Source organism: Zonotrichia leucophrys, chromosome 14 (genome assembly GCF_028769735.1).
Source record: "Zonotrichia leucophrys gambelii isolate GWCS_2022_RI chromosome 14, RI_Zleu_2.0, whole genome shotgun sequence".
Taxonomy (NCBI): domain Eukaryota; kingdom Metazoa; phylum Chordata; class Aves; order Passeriformes; family Passerellidae; genus Zonotrichia; species Zonotrichia leucophrys.
Genome location: NC_088184.1, coordinates 5,235,550 through 5,253,091, shown reverse-complemented (window position 1 = coordinate 5,253,091; position 17,542 = coordinate 5,235,550). Strand labels below are relative to the sequence as shown.

The 17,542-nt window shown below is 42.3% G+C and overlaps 1 protein-coding gene across 1 annotated transcript; it reads right to left on the bottom strand.

Moving 5' to 3' along the window:
• Positions 1-1,239: 1,239 nt before the first annotated feature.
• On the bottom strand, positions 1,240-12,088 carry METTL22 (methyltransferase 22, Kin17 lysine). The gene is made up of 11 exons (XM_064725754.1): positions 12,018-12,088; positions 10,183-10,517; positions 7,452-7,799; positions 7,017-7,057; positions 6,787-6,931; positions 6,267-6,338; positions 6,118-6,171; positions 5,499-5,579; positions 4,765-4,867; positions 3,812-3,980; positions 1,240-2,134 (listed from the first exon to the last, which is right to left on the bottom strand). Exons 2-11 carry the CDS (start codon positions 10,310-10,312, stop codon positions 2,099-2,101), a joined length of 1,179 nt encoding a protein of 392 aa, XP_064581824.1. The 5' UTR covers positions 10,313-10,517; positions 12,018-12,088; the 3' UTR covers positions 1,240-2,098.
• Positions 12,089-17,542: the final 5,454 nt, after the last annotated feature.

The following is a 17,542-nucleotide window of genomic DNA, read 5'->3' as shown; positions in this document are numbered from 1 at the left end:
CAATGATAAATATACAGAATCTATCCCATCAAGGGAGTGTCTTCAGCTTTTTTCTACTGCAAAATGACACACAGACATTCACAACAAAGCAACTCTCCAAGTCTCACATCAACAAAGATTTGAGAAATAAATGCAATTAGTTTGCAATGCTTACTTGGGTGTCACATAAAGTTCAAGTTCTTCTCCTGACTAATTTCTATAATTGTGTCACCTTTGCTTCTCTTAAGAGATAAAAACAGGAGATGGGTGGAGACTGAGAAAAGGCATTTGTTGTTGCACCATATGGCAGTGACAAAAGTGAAAATCATTTGTTTCAAACCAGATTCCTCCTGGAAGATCATGTGTCTATCCATTGCCAGACTTCCCAAGAAGATTCTTCCCAAGAAGACACTACTCCCTTTTGAGGGCTCCACAGGTTCCCCTTCACCTCCTCTGTGTTCCTCTCTCCAGAAAATGATACATCTGGATGACTGCTGGATTTTCCAACCAGGTCCAGAAATGCTCCCAACTGCCTGATGACTTTATTTAGCAAAAGAGAAAATCAGTTTTCCAAATGAAAACTTAATCTCTCCAGCTGACTAGAAATATTCATAGGTCTTAAGTTTCTGTTGATAATTCCAAAGACTTTGAGAAATCCTGTGTGAGAAAAACCATAGGATTCTGTAACTGCTCACACTATTTCACATCAGCCTTGTACATTCTTGTACAGCCCTCAAAAAATCACTACTGAAATAAGCAGCTACATTCAAAAATAGTTGAATCTACCAAAGTTAGTAACATTACATAACAAACCAACAAACATTAGTTTGGGAATCTTTGGATTAAAATACAGTTTTTCATCTTTGAAGTTCAAATGAGGGCTCTGAGAGAGAATTTTTGTATTAATCTAGGCAGATATGTAACGAACATAATGTAATTTTTACTTTGTACTCACAGGGAATGGCCATCATCATCTAATAACCTTTCATCCCATTAAAGACACACAAGCAGGTTATGCAATAACTGACCTACACCAAATGTAAAACAGGCTTTCAAGAAGTCCCTCAGATGCTTCTAAGGAACATCTTTCACCCTCCCACAAGTCCCAGGCTGGAACAGCTCCATCACTGACACCCTTCTGGTGCTGAGGAATGCAGTGGGCACAAGGATTCCCATGGCAAAGTGATATAAACACAGCAGTACACATAACATTTATAAAAGTGCAAGCAGATTTTTTGATTCATTAATAACACAGGAGAGTTTCAATAAATATGTTTTATTTTAATCCAAAAGAAAGATATTGGAGGCCCAGTTTTGTTTGGGCAAGACATTCTTGGCAACTTCCCTACTCCCAAACTCACATGTGTGTGCTGAGGGTAGAATTCCAAATATTTAAAGAGCTGTAACATCTCCCTTCATGTGGTATCTTCTCATCCTCAGCCTGCCCTGGACAGAATAGCTTAAAATTCCTGCAGGACAACATAGGGTTGACCTCCCCTACTCCAAAACCTCTGTGGAGTATTTTTAGAGGCTCAAACAAAATGCATCTTGTTTCCTTTCAAGTCAGACAGTGGCCCTAAACTAGAGTGATTTATATAGGACAAACTGAGAATTAAGGGCCAATTTCATAAACAAATTTCTTAAAGTTCATTCATGACAAACAAGTCTTGTCCAGAGCATTGTTTCACAAGTGTCCATAAATACAAATAATGTGTATTTGTATTTGGAACTGGGATAAGATTGAGAACAGTGTCCATCCATGTTGTGTAAACTGAAAAGGGAAATGCACGGCATCTGCAAATCAGCCACATGAAAAAGGGTAAATACTTCTTTGCCAAACTCTAAAAGTGAAGTCATCAACCCAAAGAGCAAGTCACCCTGTCACTGCCACTGCCTGGCATCCAGCAGGTACTTGGAAACATCTAAGAAACCACTTCCAACTGCACAAGTCCAAGAAACGAAGTGCCAGAACCAAAAAAGTAAAGCAAAACTGCATTGCAATACTTTCTGAGAACACAATTCCACCAGGAAGAGGCTTTTCTTGGGATGAAAATCCTTAACAGAACACCAAAACAGCCCTTCTCCTTAGGTAAAGATCTTCCCTCTCCTCATGGGCCTGTCACGTCAGGTGTTCAGCCATGATCTTCCACAATTCCTGCAGGAGCAGAAAAAACACATACAGGTATTTTCTCACATCAGTAGGTTGGAATTATGAAAAAATTCCACATGCTCACTGTAAGACAAGTTTTAAGACATACTCTATACCTCCATCTATAGATAGTATCCATCTATCACATGGATGGATATCAAATCCATGTCTGTAATTTCCTGGAACAATTATTTGAAACAGAGCACTATAGCTGATTGCTTCATTGATTTAAAAAAAAATGTGTGTTTAGTAAAAAGTAGTTTGTTTTAAAATAGTTTGAAATTAGCCCAGTTGTCAGAGCATGGTGATAATTATATGCCAAGGTTGTGGGTTGGGTCTCTGTATGAGGCCATTCATTTAAGAGTTGGATTCCATTGTCCTTGTGGATGACAGAATGTTCTGTGATTCTGTGATTCACTGATCTGCATGATGTTGATTGATAATCCTGCTAATCCCACGTATTTTGACTGATAATCCTGCTATTTTTCTTAGCCTGTGTTGACAAATGGTTTCAATAATGCTGGTAAAAAAACACCTGAAGAAATAATTTACTGAGGAATCAAAGTCTCACAAATGCATGGCTTATATAAACACAAATCCCCTTTTCAATCCTACAGACAACAAGGATGAAAAATGCATAATCACTTCATTTCTTTAGAATATATTAATATATGCTTTGTCTGCTCCACAGAGGATAATTAAGCAGACTATCACACACTCTTCACCATGACGTCTCTGAATTGTGGCAATAGATTTAATGATAAATAAAAACATTGGCATTTTAAAAATGCAGAGATTTCAAGGGTCAGCAGCCTTCCTCAAAGTAGCCAGGGAATGAGTTTACACATTTATCTATAAACCAGGTTACTTTTGTATACTTTTAAACTTTCAAACAAGTTTTACACATACTTTATGCCTGAAGGTATCAGCATTAGGTAAAATAAATCAATCACATGAAGCAGCTGTGGCCCCTGTCACCTCACCATGTGTACACACAGTATGTTCACTACAACATCATAATTTCATGGTACCAGATTTGCAATCCAGTGCAAGATTTGCATCTCCTCTATAAAGATTCATTAGATTGGATTGTTCTAGAAGTCTGTTAGCTGTTACCCTGCATAATATTCCTAAGAGCACACAGATTGGAAAAAAAATGGAAAAAGAGAACCATAAGTGCTTGAAAGGTAATTAGATAACCAGAAATAATATATCTGACATGTTTCTCAAAAACAGAAGTTTACAGCTAATTGACTTCTTCATAGATATTAAAACATTATGTCCTGAACTCTGAACTGGGAAAGCAATTACTGAAAGTGTGAAATGAAAGCTCTCCTGCAAGAAAATAAATGAGAAGAGATATTGGTCCCATTTTCCAGTTCAATCACAAAAATGGCATTTTACAAAGGAAAGGTCTCTCTCCTTTGAGGAACTGAGTGCAATCTCAGCCACCCTACTGCTGGTGATAGAAAATCAATTCTGTCCCAGCCAAAACCAGGACATGTCAATCTAGTACAGATTATGTAAGCACAAACAAGGATCATTTTAAATCAAAAAAAACTAAGTAGAAATGAAAGATAATGTTTATTCTTCTGTTCTTCCTTCATGTTCCATAAACAGCCGATAACTAATTTGAGATGATTAGCCTGACACATTACATTTATTTTCATGAATGCCACTTACCAACTGCTCAATCCTTTCATAAACAAGGAACTGGCAGAAATCAGGCTTAATGTGCTCCACTGTATATTTCATTTTTCCATCTTGGAGGTTCTCCAGATCAGTTAGAGTATTTCTAAAGTGACTGTAGGCTTCACATGTAATATCCATATGTCTTAAAGTGAAGTTCAGCCTGGCAAAAGAGTATTTCATTTAGAACATCTCTCCTATACTGGCATCTTAAATAGGTGTGTAACTTCCCTCAGCTAATGAAAAAAGAAAAGAATCTTCTCAGCATAATTAACTCCCTTCAGCAGCCAAAAAAATGTACACTCCCCATTCCTGAAAAGCAGAGAAGATGTTATGTCAGCATCAGTACACAATAACTCTTGGATGAACTTTCCCATTGATTTTAGGGCACTTTGCCACAACAGAATCATTGGCTTGGCTTCCTGGACAAACAGCTGGCAGCAAACCACAGCAAGAGTTATTACTTGCACATCTCTAGAGATTTAAGCAAAGCCTATTTGTGTATCAGCTTATGAATGGACTGCAACACACAACTACTTAAAAACATGCATTGATTCCTTGAAAGCAAACAAGAGAAACTGTTCTAGAGTTGCTCAAGCTAAGAAATAAATACCCTGATTCTAAACCACTTAATTCCATTCTGTGACCTCAAAAATAGACAGTAAATGTTATCAGGCATTATATCAATCTAGCCAGCTATTTATCCTTATTTGCACAGAGGACATCTCAGGTGAGAGGTGAGACAAAGGTAGGACAACAAAAGGCAAACTCCTGTTAAACTCAAATCCTGAACTGATAAAAATTAAGCATGTAGAAAAAAAAAGAGCTTATTCTGAACATATACTGCAGCCTGTGATCATCTGATACAATGAAAATCAGAAGCCAACCTTTAATTAAAACATACAAAGTTTTAGTGCGTTTTATATTAAGTTCTTGGTAATACTCACCTCTTTTCCAGTGCTAAGTAAACTGTGCAAGAATTTCTCAAGTTATGTGTGATTCTATACAGAGTTCTGAACAAGGCATCTGTCAGGTCATCATCATAGAACACTGTAAAAAATAAGATTAGGAGCATATGTATCATTAAGGATATAATTTACTGAAGTGTCCATTATGAAACAGCAGGCCTTAGTTTGATTACTCAAATCAAACAAGTCACTTTTTTTTCTAAGTGCAAAGTACATTTTTAATGGCAACAACTGACCCTGTAAGAGTATTCACTGCTGCTATTTATGCCAGGCTTTCTTTAAGCTTTCTCTCATCAGAATGGGAATAATTTATCAGACAATTGACAAGCTTTGACAAGAATTCTCTCAGCCTGGAAATAATCTTACTACAAAGCTAAAAAAAGCCAGGATATCAGACAGTAGAGAGCCTCTTTCCTTACAAAAACCCCCACCAGGCTATAATTAATTTACCATTATAACCAGATCTCCTTTGAAAGCAGGACACACCAAAGAAAAGGAAGAGCTACAGCTTGCAACATCTGTTCTCATAATTGCTAATTCAGAATGTAAATAAAAGAAAAGAAAAATACAGACAGGAACACTTAAGGCAGAGCTTTGGCAAATTAGGTAAGGATCTGACCTATAAGATTTTAAAAGCAAACTAGGTACATTTAAATTATTACTCATAATGCTTGAGTGTTTGATTGAAAAGCTTACTGTTTATATTTCCCTACCATCAGCTGCCATTATCACAGAACAGTGATCAAGCAAATCAGCAATCTCTTCTTCAGACCAGCTATAAGGAGCTTCAGGATCTGAAAGAAAGAATATGGCTTTGGGTGTACATGATTAAATATCTCAAATGACTGGAGAAAAGGAACTTCTTGGCTCCTGTGGGCAGCTGCTACTCCATAAACAGAGCACAGCACTCCAGGGAAATCAAAACCTTCCCTGCTCATTTTCTGAAGTTCCCCCAGTCCTCTGCTTCCTCTGTGTTATGTCCAACCCTCCCAAGGCTGACTGGCATGGAAAAGTTTTCTTTCATTTCAGAATTCACAATCCTGTAGCAAGATCACAGCTTTAAATACATTAAAGCAAGCACACCTTTAAACAAAACCCCAGGTATACCCTTATATAAGTTTTGATTAATCTTCCTATTTTATGATGCTTTTAAAAAATTATTCTTCATTAAAAGAATCTTTCCTTGAAAGTCTAATAAACATAAAACCTTTTCAACTGGCAGTATCAAATATTGTCATTAACCAGAATTTTCTTGGAGGCCCAAGAGAGGCTTTTGAACATGTAACACCAAACACCCAGCCCAATCTAAAAGGAGCCATTATAAACACCTACCAGTGCAGAATTCATCTTTCAGCCAATCCAGTTCTTTCACTTTAATTTCCCCTCCTGGAGGTGAAGAAAGATCACATCAGTCACAAATGGCTTTTCACACAGCACCTGGGCTAAAGCAGAGAGTCAAAGTCTGACCATACAGCACCTACCTCCTGGCTCCATCAGGTGCTTGTTTAATGCAACATTTTGCTCACACATGGCCAGGAGATCATCACCAACATCTGGAAAAGAAGTGATAATGATATTAAAAACAGGAATATTTTGTATGGGCCATGTATGCCTCTCAGACTAATACTCAAAGTTTCTCTCAAGCCCATGAGATTAAGGAAAATTCAGAGCAAGTCTGTCCACTGATTGCTTCCCTAGAATCCTTCCTTTTCTCTTTCAGTTCGAAGCTGAAAGCCTTGAAGAAAGAAGCCATATTCCTACACTACCTATTTTAATCTGGACACACTATCTTGAGTTCACTGCAACATATCTTGCTTTTAAACTCTTGAGATTTCTTACCCCCTTGAGAATGTTCCTGTTATTTTTCAGTAAATAACACAAATTGATATGCACTAATAAAATTGAGTAACTATAACTGAACAGATGAGTCTGAAAATACCAGGATGAAAGCACTGCTTTGGCAAGTCTCATGAAAATATTTAACTGAAAAAACTGCCTTACCTGTGCAATAAACTCTCTTGGCAACTGTTCCCATGATAATGCTGGTAATTCCAGTGCCACCTCCCAGCTCCAGCACAGAGCAGCCCCTGAAGGTGTCCCTTTGAAAGAGAATGTGATCAGCCAGAAGGAAGGCAGCACGCCAGACCTGGGGACAAGGGAGGCACTTAAAACTGAACCAGCTCTGAAGCACATTCCATGAAAATCAAGACACTACAAGGCAGAACACGTACCTGTTTACCAACGTCTTCCAAGGGGGTTGCCATAGTGTGTTCTGTGGAAAGGAGAGAGAACAGAAAATAATTACCTCAAAATTGTTCAAATCAAGTTCCACAGTGGCAAGTTTGGAACTAAGGCTATGCTTCCCTTTTAAAAATAGAACTAAACACTCTTTATTCTATACAATAATGCTGGATAATGCCAAACACCCACTCTAACTAAGAAGCACTGAGTTTCCTGTGGTATACCACTGCCTAAACCCTTTCCAGAGAAAAAAGGTAAATTTTTATTTGCAGTATCACAGTATTGTGGCAGTGTCACAGTATTGTGATCATTATTTTCTTTCACTTAACAAACTGCTGTTCCATCCCTAAAGAAAACCCATTTTTCTTTTGTTTTACTGAAACGTATCTGCCACATTTCTCCCCGACTGAAAACTTATTATTTACCTATTTTAACAACATCACTGCAAGTGCACTCCTGCTCTTCATCTTCAAAAGCATCTTCCTTCCCTTTCATCAGAATTACAGGGCACACTATATCCCTCAAAAGATCCTCTGCTTGCAAATCAGAGGCACCTCGAGGCCTTCTGACCACTTCCAAGTCTCCATCATCATCCAGCAGAGCCTCCACTCCTTCACTATTTAATTCTCCTTCTTTCACGTTACTCCTGTCCTGGTCACACAGCTCATCTCCACTTCTGCTCTGCTGTTCTCTTCCTGTGGTAATTTCTCTCACGTGTTTCCCAGATGCCAAATCTTCTGTGCTCCAAAGGAGTTTGAAATATGACAGGAACACTGTAAGAACACAGTGTGGGAGGAAAGGTTAAACACCAGAGGAGCCAGAACCTTCCACATGCATGAGATTTTGGTATGCATTACATGAATTAAAAATCTATAGAGTAAATAATGAAATAGGTAACTTGAAATGCAGTTTTATTTGCTATGAAGAAATACTTCTGTTATTAAGTTCTGTCAGCAGAAATCAGCAAAGCACTTTCACAGTCCACTGGCTGACTCAGCATTTGCACAACCACAATGGGCATGTTCATCTGATTTAGTAATATTTATCTTAACTATTGGCAGTAATTTAGTCATATTTATTTTAACTATTAGTCTGATTTAGTAATATTTAGTAATTTAGTAATATTTATTTTAACTCTTGGCACAGGAGATGCTTTCTTACATCCTCCAAAAGTTCTGTTCACAGAAGTTCAGATTAAGTTCAAAGCAGAATTAATATAAGTTAGAATTCATTTATTTTGGTTAAGATTCCTATCTTGTAAGAAAGAAGAATGTTCTAGTAAAATACAAGTTGAAGTTTTGTTTGTTGCTTGCAAAGTCTTTAGGAATTCAAACAACTTCAAGCCTTGAAATTGGCTCAGTATATAAGAACAGAAATAAGTGCACAGGAGGCAAAGCTGACACTTCTGTAATTTTTTTCAGTGTTCATACTGATTATTCAAAGAGATTAAACGACTGAAGCTATTCTTAATGACCAATTAATTAAAAATCTTTTACAACAATCACTCAGTGACATAGCTTCTATTAAAATTTTAAGTTATTAAAACATGGACCTTGCAATTTTAATTAAGGAATCTGTACTGCCTGAATACCACACATAAGGAAGAACAGACATTCCAGACTCCTTCCATCTATGTTCACTCCCAACAAAAGGGAAGAGATAAAGTGCTTGCCACCACTGCTTCAACAGTTTCACAATTTATGGAATTCTATTCCAGTTTCTTTAGCAGGCAAGATGTTCCAAGGTGGTCTACTGAAATCTGACAGAGGTTCCTCTCTAGTAAGACCATTTTTAGCTGGATCTAATAAAATCTTCAATGCCTGTCCTAGCGTGACAAATTTTTGAAGTCTCCACTGTTTGCATGATGACCAAATGAAACTAATTGGAAACTAATTCATTCATCAGTGAATGAAATGCTTTGTTCTCCAAGTCCATTCTTATCCTCTGCATTTCCACAACATTCAAAAGGTGGAAAGTCAAACTGACTCAAAGGGGAAGAGACTAAATCCCCACAAACTTCCCCAAAACACAGCACAGTGGCCCCGGTAAATTGTTATGGCATTAAAGGCTGTAATACTACCATGCAATTCTTGTCTCAATAACCAGAAGAATTTCCCAGAAAGAGCTCATTGAAGTAGGTAGAACACACTGTCACTTCCTTCTGCTGAAAGGTTCTTTGCACCAAGCACAATCACAGCTAACACACATCAAACCGCATGAAGACCCACCACAGCATTAATTACCTGGGTTTTGACCTGAACAGAGTCAAAATTATTATTCATTTCCTTGTCAGGCCTACTTTGATAATTTTTCACATTGTCATACACCAGAACAGCTGCAGGAGTTACTCTTTTGATGTCACAGCTGGGTTTGAAAAAACAATTAACACTTCTGTCACAGCAGGACTTTTGTACAGAACATTTTGCCAGCAGCTTCAAGGTCAGTTCCCTTGACAACTTTATAGCAACCTACAAGCTGGCAATCAGCCAGGGGCATTTGCCAACTCATTTCCTCTATAGCCTGACTCTTCAAATTCTATGTCAGTTAAAGCCATTGCTGCGTTGCGTTTTCTTGTTGACATTTTTTAAAGCAAACACCCCCCCAAAAAAGTCAACCCTGCCAACAGAAAAAAAATCTAAACAAAAAAAACCCCACCACATAGGCCAAAGAAAGCTGTTATGTTCCCCTGAATAGAATAGATGGTAAATCATCACATAAACATTTAATTAAACTTGATAAATTAATTACTGATGGTTTGTATTTTAAACTTAAGTTACACTATTTAAAACCCCTGGGTTCTCATCTTTTGTTTGTGTTTAAGAAACATCACAACCTTATTTTAAATCATGACTCCCAAAGTGCTATATTGACAATATTGCTCAATGAACCATTAAATTAAACCTATAAGTGAGTAAATTGGGTTACTTTTTCTCAAAAAGCAATTTAAAGTTTAATTTTTAAGACAAGCTGTCTACAAGTTTTCATTTCTGGAGTTAATTTCACAAGGATAACACAGCTAGCCCTCTTTCTAAAGACGGAGTAGGAGGTGATTCTGCTTATAGCTGGAATAAAATATGTAACTATTAATATCAACCACTCAGAGGAGGATTGAGCCTTCCAAAGATCTGAGTACAGCTAAAACACAGCATCCATTACCTGGCTGTCCGACTGCATTCAGTCGTACCATGAGGTGCCTTTTGCTTGGGCAGTGCAAGTGGACATCAGACAGCACAGTGTCACTCCTGAACGTGGGGTTATCCATCTCCTCCTCTGCTAAATCTGCCATGGGGTGCTGCTGAGAGCAGCATCTGCAGTGCTCAGACAGCCCTCATGCAGTGCTGTCACAAAGGGATTCCATTCTCTTCCATTTACAGGGGTCCAGCAACAGCTTTGCTCACCAAGGGAAACTCAGGACATCGTTTCTGTGAAGGTGGGATCGTGCAAGCTCCACCACGCTCCAAGACAACAAGTTCCTCATCAGAATATTCAACCTAAAACCAAACACAGGCAGCTTTTAGTGGTAGCCTGACACTGCCTGAACATTGCTCCAGCAGTACTTCAGGTTTTAAAAATCAGATGACATTGTTCAATAGAGTAGCAATGCTCCAAGGCTCTCTTTCACAGAATCCTCAAATATACGACTGTAAGTAGTTCAGTGGCAGCCACTGTGTATTTTAGGAAGAGCTGCTAATTTGCTTGTGTTACAAACAACCTCCCCTGAAAAATCCCGAATGTTACCATGACTGCAGAGAATTACAATGCCTAATCAAGGTTTTCAAAGGGAATAAGGCCCCTTCCTGCGTTGGCATTACCATCCCGAATGATTATGCTAAATTTTCTATAATCCAGTTGTGCTTGAACAAGATCAGTGAATGGTTCAGGCTGGAAGGGACCACAGTGGCTCATCTGGTCCCACCTCCCTGCTCAGGCAGGTCAATCTGGAGCACGGGATCGTCTCCACATGGTTCTGGAGTATCTCCAGTGAGGGACACTCCACAGTCTCTGTGGGCAATCTGTCCCAGGGCTCGGTCCCTGCACAGGGAAGTTCTTTCTCACGTTCAGGTGGAGCTCCCTGGGCATCAGTTCCTGCCCTATTGCTGGGTCCAGGGAGCAGAGCCTGGTCCGTGCTCTGAGCCCTCCCTTTGATGTTTACACACATTAAAAAGGCCCTCCTCAGTCACCTCTTCTCAACTTCAGCCTTTCCTCCTAAGAGAGATGCTCCAGACCCGTGATAACTTAGTCCCTCCCTGCCGGACCACCATACCTATCCACACTCGCAACACTCCCGCCTTCAGAAGCGCCTTCTCTGTATCTGTGGCCGCGCACTTGTGTTAACTCTGCCAGCTCCAAGCCTGCCGTGTCCCGGCGGGAGCCAGCGCAGCGCTGCGGGCAGTGCCCGGCGCCGGGAGATGAGTGCGGGGGCTCCGCTCCTGCTGCGGCACCGCCGGAGCCTCCGGGGGCCCAGCGCGGCCGGGCGGGGCTCCGCGGGCACGGGCAGCGCGGGCGGGACCTGCCTGGCCCGGGTCCTCACGGTGTGACCCGCCTGGCCCGGGTTCTCACGGTGACACCCGCCTGGCCCCATGGAGTCACCCGCCTGGCCCCATGGTGGGACCCGCCTGTCCCCATGGTGAGATCCGCCTGGCCCCATGGTGGGACCCGCCTGGCCCCATGGTGGGACCCGCCTGTGCCCGCGTCTTCCCGGCCGGACCGGCCCGTCCCGCTTTCCCCTTCTCAGATCCCGCCTTCCCTCCTCTGCCGCTTCTCACCGCTGAGATCCCACCTCTCTCCCTTCTCCCCGCTCAGATACCACCTTTCCCGCTTTCCCCTCTCGGATCCCCCTTTCCCCTGCTCAGATCCCACCTCTCCGCGTTCCCCCGCTCAGATCCCACCTCTCCCACTTTCTCCCGCTCAGATCTCGCCTCTCCCCGCTAAGCTCCCGCTTCTCCCCGCTCAGCTCCCACCTCTCCCCTTTTCCCCCGCTCAGCTCCCACCTCTCCGCTTCTCCCCGCTCGGGTCCCGCCTCTCCGCCGCTCCGTGCCGCTCCGTGCCGCTTCGTGCCGCTCCGTGCCGCCCGTGCCGCTCCGTGCCGCTCCGTGCCGCTCCGTGCCGCTCCGTGCCGCTCCGTGCCGCTCCGTGCCGCTGTGGCTCCTTCCGGCTCCTTCCGCTGACGCCGCTGCCCGGCGGCCCCCGCGGGTGCTGCGGGCCGAGCGGTGCCCGCTGTGCTCGGGGCTCGGTGGTGTTGGAGAATCACCCGGCACTAAACCCCGCTCGAAGCCTGCCAAAGGCAGCCGCGCAGGTCAGGCTTGCGCTGAAGCGTCCGCAGGACTGGCTCGGAGATTCAACACGCGTTTCCTACTCGCGTTCTATTATTAATTGCTTCTAGCATCACTTGCCCTTTCTCGGTTCGTCTGTAATGCCATGCAAAATCTACAAACGGCATGAAAACAAAGTGGGAAAACCTCTGCAGAGGCAAATAGGCGTTTCTCCTTTAGTCCAGATAATGTCAATTCCAGTATCACTGTAAAATTAGTTGGAGGAACAGCTGTTCACTTATTTAGGGAATTGGGGGTTTAGTTGCTTAATTCTGAAGAGGTTTTAATTACGTATAAACCAGGTGAAATAAACAAAACTGAGTTAGTCACTGAGTGGAAACATCATAACCAGAGTCTTTGGGAGGCTTTAACAACAGAAATTTGCCTAGGAGTTAGACCAGCAGATTTTAGTATCTGTGTTTTGGACCATGGTGTCTTAGGAGTCATTTCCCAGCTGAGCTTATCTGCGTGAGAGCTGGCAGCTGGTGTGGCCCTGGGGCTGTGTGGTCAGTCCAGAGCGTGCAGTGGGCACAGGACACATCAGCAACTGGACATGCTGACCTGCCCTCTGTGCAAAATCACAGACAGAGCTGTGCTCCAAACTCCCATCTGTGTTCCAGTTCACCTCCTCTGCCAGTCTGCAGGGGCTGCTGAAGTTGTTTTATCTTTCAGCAGGAGGATTTTGTTCAAAAGTGGGCATTTACATATTGGTTTTTAGTCATATGATGCTAATGTCAATTGCTAAAGGTGATCCTTGTATTTTTCTTGAGTAGTAGGAAGTATTAGTCAATGATTAAAAAAACCTTGGAATGTAATTTATATTCTGTATCTATTTCTAGATGTCTCCTTCTCATCATCTGCCTTCCTCAACAAAGGCTAAGCATTAATAAAATAATTATTAAAAGAATGAAATAACCTTTCCTTATTTTTACAGTCAAGAGTTTTGAGTGGCAATAAAATGAAAACACAGAAGTCATTCACATATCTCATTGCAGTTTCTGTGGGGAATTTTATTGGATGAATATCTGACAAAAATGCTTTGGAGATTTGTCCTCCTTTTATCTGTCTCCTGTGAAAGAGCAGAACATTATTTTACTTCCCGTGGTGATACACTGCCACATAAATTATTACTGCAGTGTCTCTCTCTGCTGGCATGTTCTCACTGCTCTGGAGTACTAAGCAGGCAAAGCAGATTTTATTTGTCACAAAATCTCACCAGTCTGCAGCAAGAGGCACTTACTGGTACACAGGCTTAGTATAATTAGAGGAGCAGCTAAAAAGCTACATTACATGGGGATTTTCAAACACGAAGGTACATTATGTGAGAAATGGAGCTGCTGCAATTGCTTTTCTAAGAAATTCTGATACCTCATTTCACATATGCATAATATTTGGGCAGAGCAGGAATATCTCGTGGCTGCAGAAGATCTGTGGCTACAGATGTTATAATGTGGGTGATAATGAAAATTGTTTAGGGAGCTGCAGTTTCTGTACCACACACAAGAGGGCTTCGGCAGCCAATTCCCCTGATGTACCTCTTTTTTAAGGATGCACCTAAGTTGCATTTCCTCACAGCCATATGACTTAGGAATTTGTTTAAATTTACCTCACTTGCCAGACAACTTTACCAAGATTTAATTGCTTGTTTGAAATGATGAATTGGGCCAGTTTCATCCATTGATCAAGTACCAAAGAGCTGGCTGTGCTGATTGCTTCAGGTATGTCCCTCCTGCAATCCCCCTTTGAATTCAGTGTCATGTGCTGACACTTCATGGGGTTTTTTGGTGGATCAGGTAATAATGAGTAAGAGTCAGGACATTGTGTCTTGTAGTCTCTCATCAGAGATGAACTGTGACTAGTCAGTCTTTTTAAAATTCATTGCAGGTTGTGACTCTTCAAAACTGGATGTGTACAAGTGCATGATGAAAATATTAAATCTGAGAAGGAATAGCCAAACCTCAGATCAACCAGCAATAGTTACTAATTTCCAAGTGCAGTGAATCTGAAGATTGTAATAATGTGTATTGTCTAACAGCTTTTCTCTTTTGAGCCACAGGGGAAGTAGTTGTGGTAAGTTTAAAAGAACAATAAACTCCAGAATCCCATTAGCTTTACTGGAAGGCTGAATGGTAAAACTGCATTTGAATTTAATTCTTCATTCAACACAAACAACAACAACAACATAAACAGGAGAAAAAATGTGATATTTCCTGGAAAAGGATTGTGAATGAAATTAGGTGTGTTGATTGTGCTTGTTGCCATGGCACCAATTAATTATAGTTTTTGGCACACTTGCACTGACTGGTTTTCCTACAGTCAGGTGGGTAAACATTGTGGGAATCCCTCCTTTCTTCAGTTTACAAATAATCTACTTCTAGTAATGCAGCACCTCCTCACAAATACAGTCAGGGCAGAGGATATGAGATAAACACACATTGGGGAAAGTTGAGGAATTCAGTAGGATTCTGCTGCACCTGAACAGCACAGGTTCAGAACAGCTGAGAAGGAACTGCCCTAGAGATGAATTTTACCCAGGAAAAGTCCTGGGAAGCAAAGCTGGTGATTCCCAGAGCACAATGCCCTCTGAATCCTCCAGCACCCAGGCAACTCAAGCAGAGCAGAGAGGGTAAAAGTTAGTTACACAAACTTTGCCATTCTCAGGCCGGAAGAGACTGATAATTTTGCTGCATCACACTCTGTGGACTAATAACTGACTGCAACTTTGAGAGTATAGTCTGAATTTCTTATTCTGAGCAGCAGATTGATTTTGGCAGATGCAGCCAACACCTTGTCTATGCAAAGCAAAGTGTTCCTTCTCCATAGAGCTAAGACTAGATTAAAAATGTAAATCTTTAATGCTAAAGATCCTAATTTAACATTCAAAGACCTCAGGAAATTGAAACTGACTTTCTAAAGAAGCTAATTTTCACTACTGGCTTTTTCCTTTCATTATGAACATTTCCCTATGAATACATGAAATTGTTTTGTTAACTGTGTTTTTGGTTTTCTGACTTTACAGGAATTATTTGTTCCCTAGCATGGGAATGAATGCCTAAAAAAATTATGGTGATGTGGAAATGAAACCTTTATGTAGAGTTGATTTGCTCTTGATATGTTTGAAATCAGTCTGGTCAAAAAAGGACCCGGGCTTAGTAGGTTCTTACTTAGGTTTGCTGTAAAGTTAGTCGAGGCAGAGTCTACAAGGACGTCATACATCTTGATGGCTAAAATATATTATTTAATAATGTTTCTAAAAATGAGCACTGTACAAACTTTGTGGGCCCCAAGATTAGAACAAAACCTCTCCAAGACACAGAGCATCACTGATAAGCATCTCATGCCTGATTAACAGCTTGTACCCAACTGGGTTAAATGTTCCTGCAGTTCTATACCCTTTGCTTTCCCTTGGATTTAATTGGGAGATGACAGTGGCAGATCATTGCAGGGGAGTGATGATTCAGGTGTGTGAGTGCCTCTGGTTCAGATTTATGAGAAGACAACTGATAAAACCTCTAAGACATGGTGTTTGTGGGGCTAATTTAAACTTTCAAGCAACTCTGCAAATATAGCTGGGAAAAAAAGAGACAAGCTTGGGATCCTAGTAAAGAGTGGTGCCCCAAGGCCTGCTCATTTTGCCTCACTGCATTAGTTAGTCTAACAAAACATTTCACTTTGCTTCATTAACTTTGTATCACCCAAACATTGCAATTACAAGGAGGTAGCAGCTGCCTGGCTTGTGGAACTACAGAGGCATTTTCACAGATTACAGATGCAACTTGGAGATGTGAGAAGTAGATGGCAAGAGCTTAAAATGATGCTGTGGCTGCTTAACAGTGTATTCCTAAATATAGAGACTATTATATTCCCAGCCATACACACCTTCCAGTAGTTTTGCAGAGCAAAATGTGGTCTGTAGTGTTGATGATTACTGTGTTTATTTAAACACTCTCTCTCAAGGAAAATGTTCCTTTTAACTAATCCTACTGCTGAAGCCCTACTGGTTCACGATAGCTTGTTGCCATGGATGGGTAATGATGTCACACATTCTGCCCAGTGTCCATGCCAGAAAATAAATGAGAATGACTTTTTTAATTACTCAGAGTTACTTAGCAATTCCCTGGAAGGCCTGAAGTGAATTACAAGGAAAAAAACAAGATGCCCCATTGACCCTACCTGCACAGTATCTTTATGCCAGTGAAGAGAAACAGTAAAACACCAGAGTAAATCCTCCGTGGGTTTGAAAACAAGGTTCTATTACTGAAATACACTTTGTTACCCAACATATTTCAGCAGGCTGAAGATGAGCAGGAGGCTGGGTGAAGTGTGGCTTTAGGACTCACACATGAACACCTCAGTAACTTCTGGAGAGGGAGCTTGTGTCCTTCCTTCCATCAGTGACATTCTAACAGGAAAATGATCCCGAGCAGGGTACAGACATCACTGCACCAGCTAGTAAATGCCACTCTACTGCTTCTCTCAGACCCCGTTTCAAATTAGGTTAGAACTGGCCTTTTGGGGTCGGCAGCTGGAAGGCACAGAACAAGAGGAAATCTCTTGTAAATATACCAGAAACGTTGCCAGAAAGCCGGAACACAAACTGTGCTTCTGCTCCCCAAACCTCGGCTCTGCTTCCTCCTCCCCTCACAGACACGGAGGAGAATTTGGAGTGCAGGAGCTTTCTCCCCACCGAGGTGAGCCCATCCCGAGGCTGCCGGAGCTCATGGGGATGGAGATGCCCGTGGTTTTGTCACTCTGTCCCTCTCCGTGAGCAGCGCTGGCTGCCCGATCCCTCGCTCCGCACACGCCTGCGGGGCTCGCCCGGGGCCGGGGCTGGGCCGGACCGGGCCGGCGACGGCCGCGGGGTGCCCGGTCTGCCCTCGGGGTACCCGTGCCGCCCGCGGGGTGCCCGTTCCTCCCTCGGGGTGCCCGTTCCGTTCTTGGGGTGCCCGTTCCTCCCGCGGGGTGTCGTTCCTCCCGGGGGTGCCCGTTCCTCCCGCGGGGTGCCCTCCCCCGGGGGCCCGTTCCGCCCTCGGGGTGCCCATTTCTCCCGCGGGGTGCCCGTTCCTCCCGCGGGGTGTCCGCTCCCGGTACATATAATCATTATAATGCTACTATAATACCCCGCGGGGCGCGGAGCAGCCGGGGCGGGGCTCGGGGCGCGCTACCTGCGCGGCCGCGGGGCCGGGCGGGGCGCGGCGGCGGCG

Bases quoted from the DNA above. Each gene is read 5' to 3' on its own strand.
- METTL22 (XM_064725754.1), bottom strand. From the start codon at position 10,312: ATGGCAGATTTAGCAGAGGAGGAGATGGATAACCCCACGTTCAGGAGT. The intron at 5,580-6,117 runs GTAGGTGTTTAT...TCTTTCTTTCAG, and splicing joins GAAAGATGAATTCTGCACTG to ATCCTGAAGCTCCTTATAGC. The intron at 2,135-3,811 runs GTAAGTGGCATT...CTGCTCCTGCAG, and splicing joins ATGAAAGGATTGAGCAGTTG to GAATTGTGGAAGATCATGGC.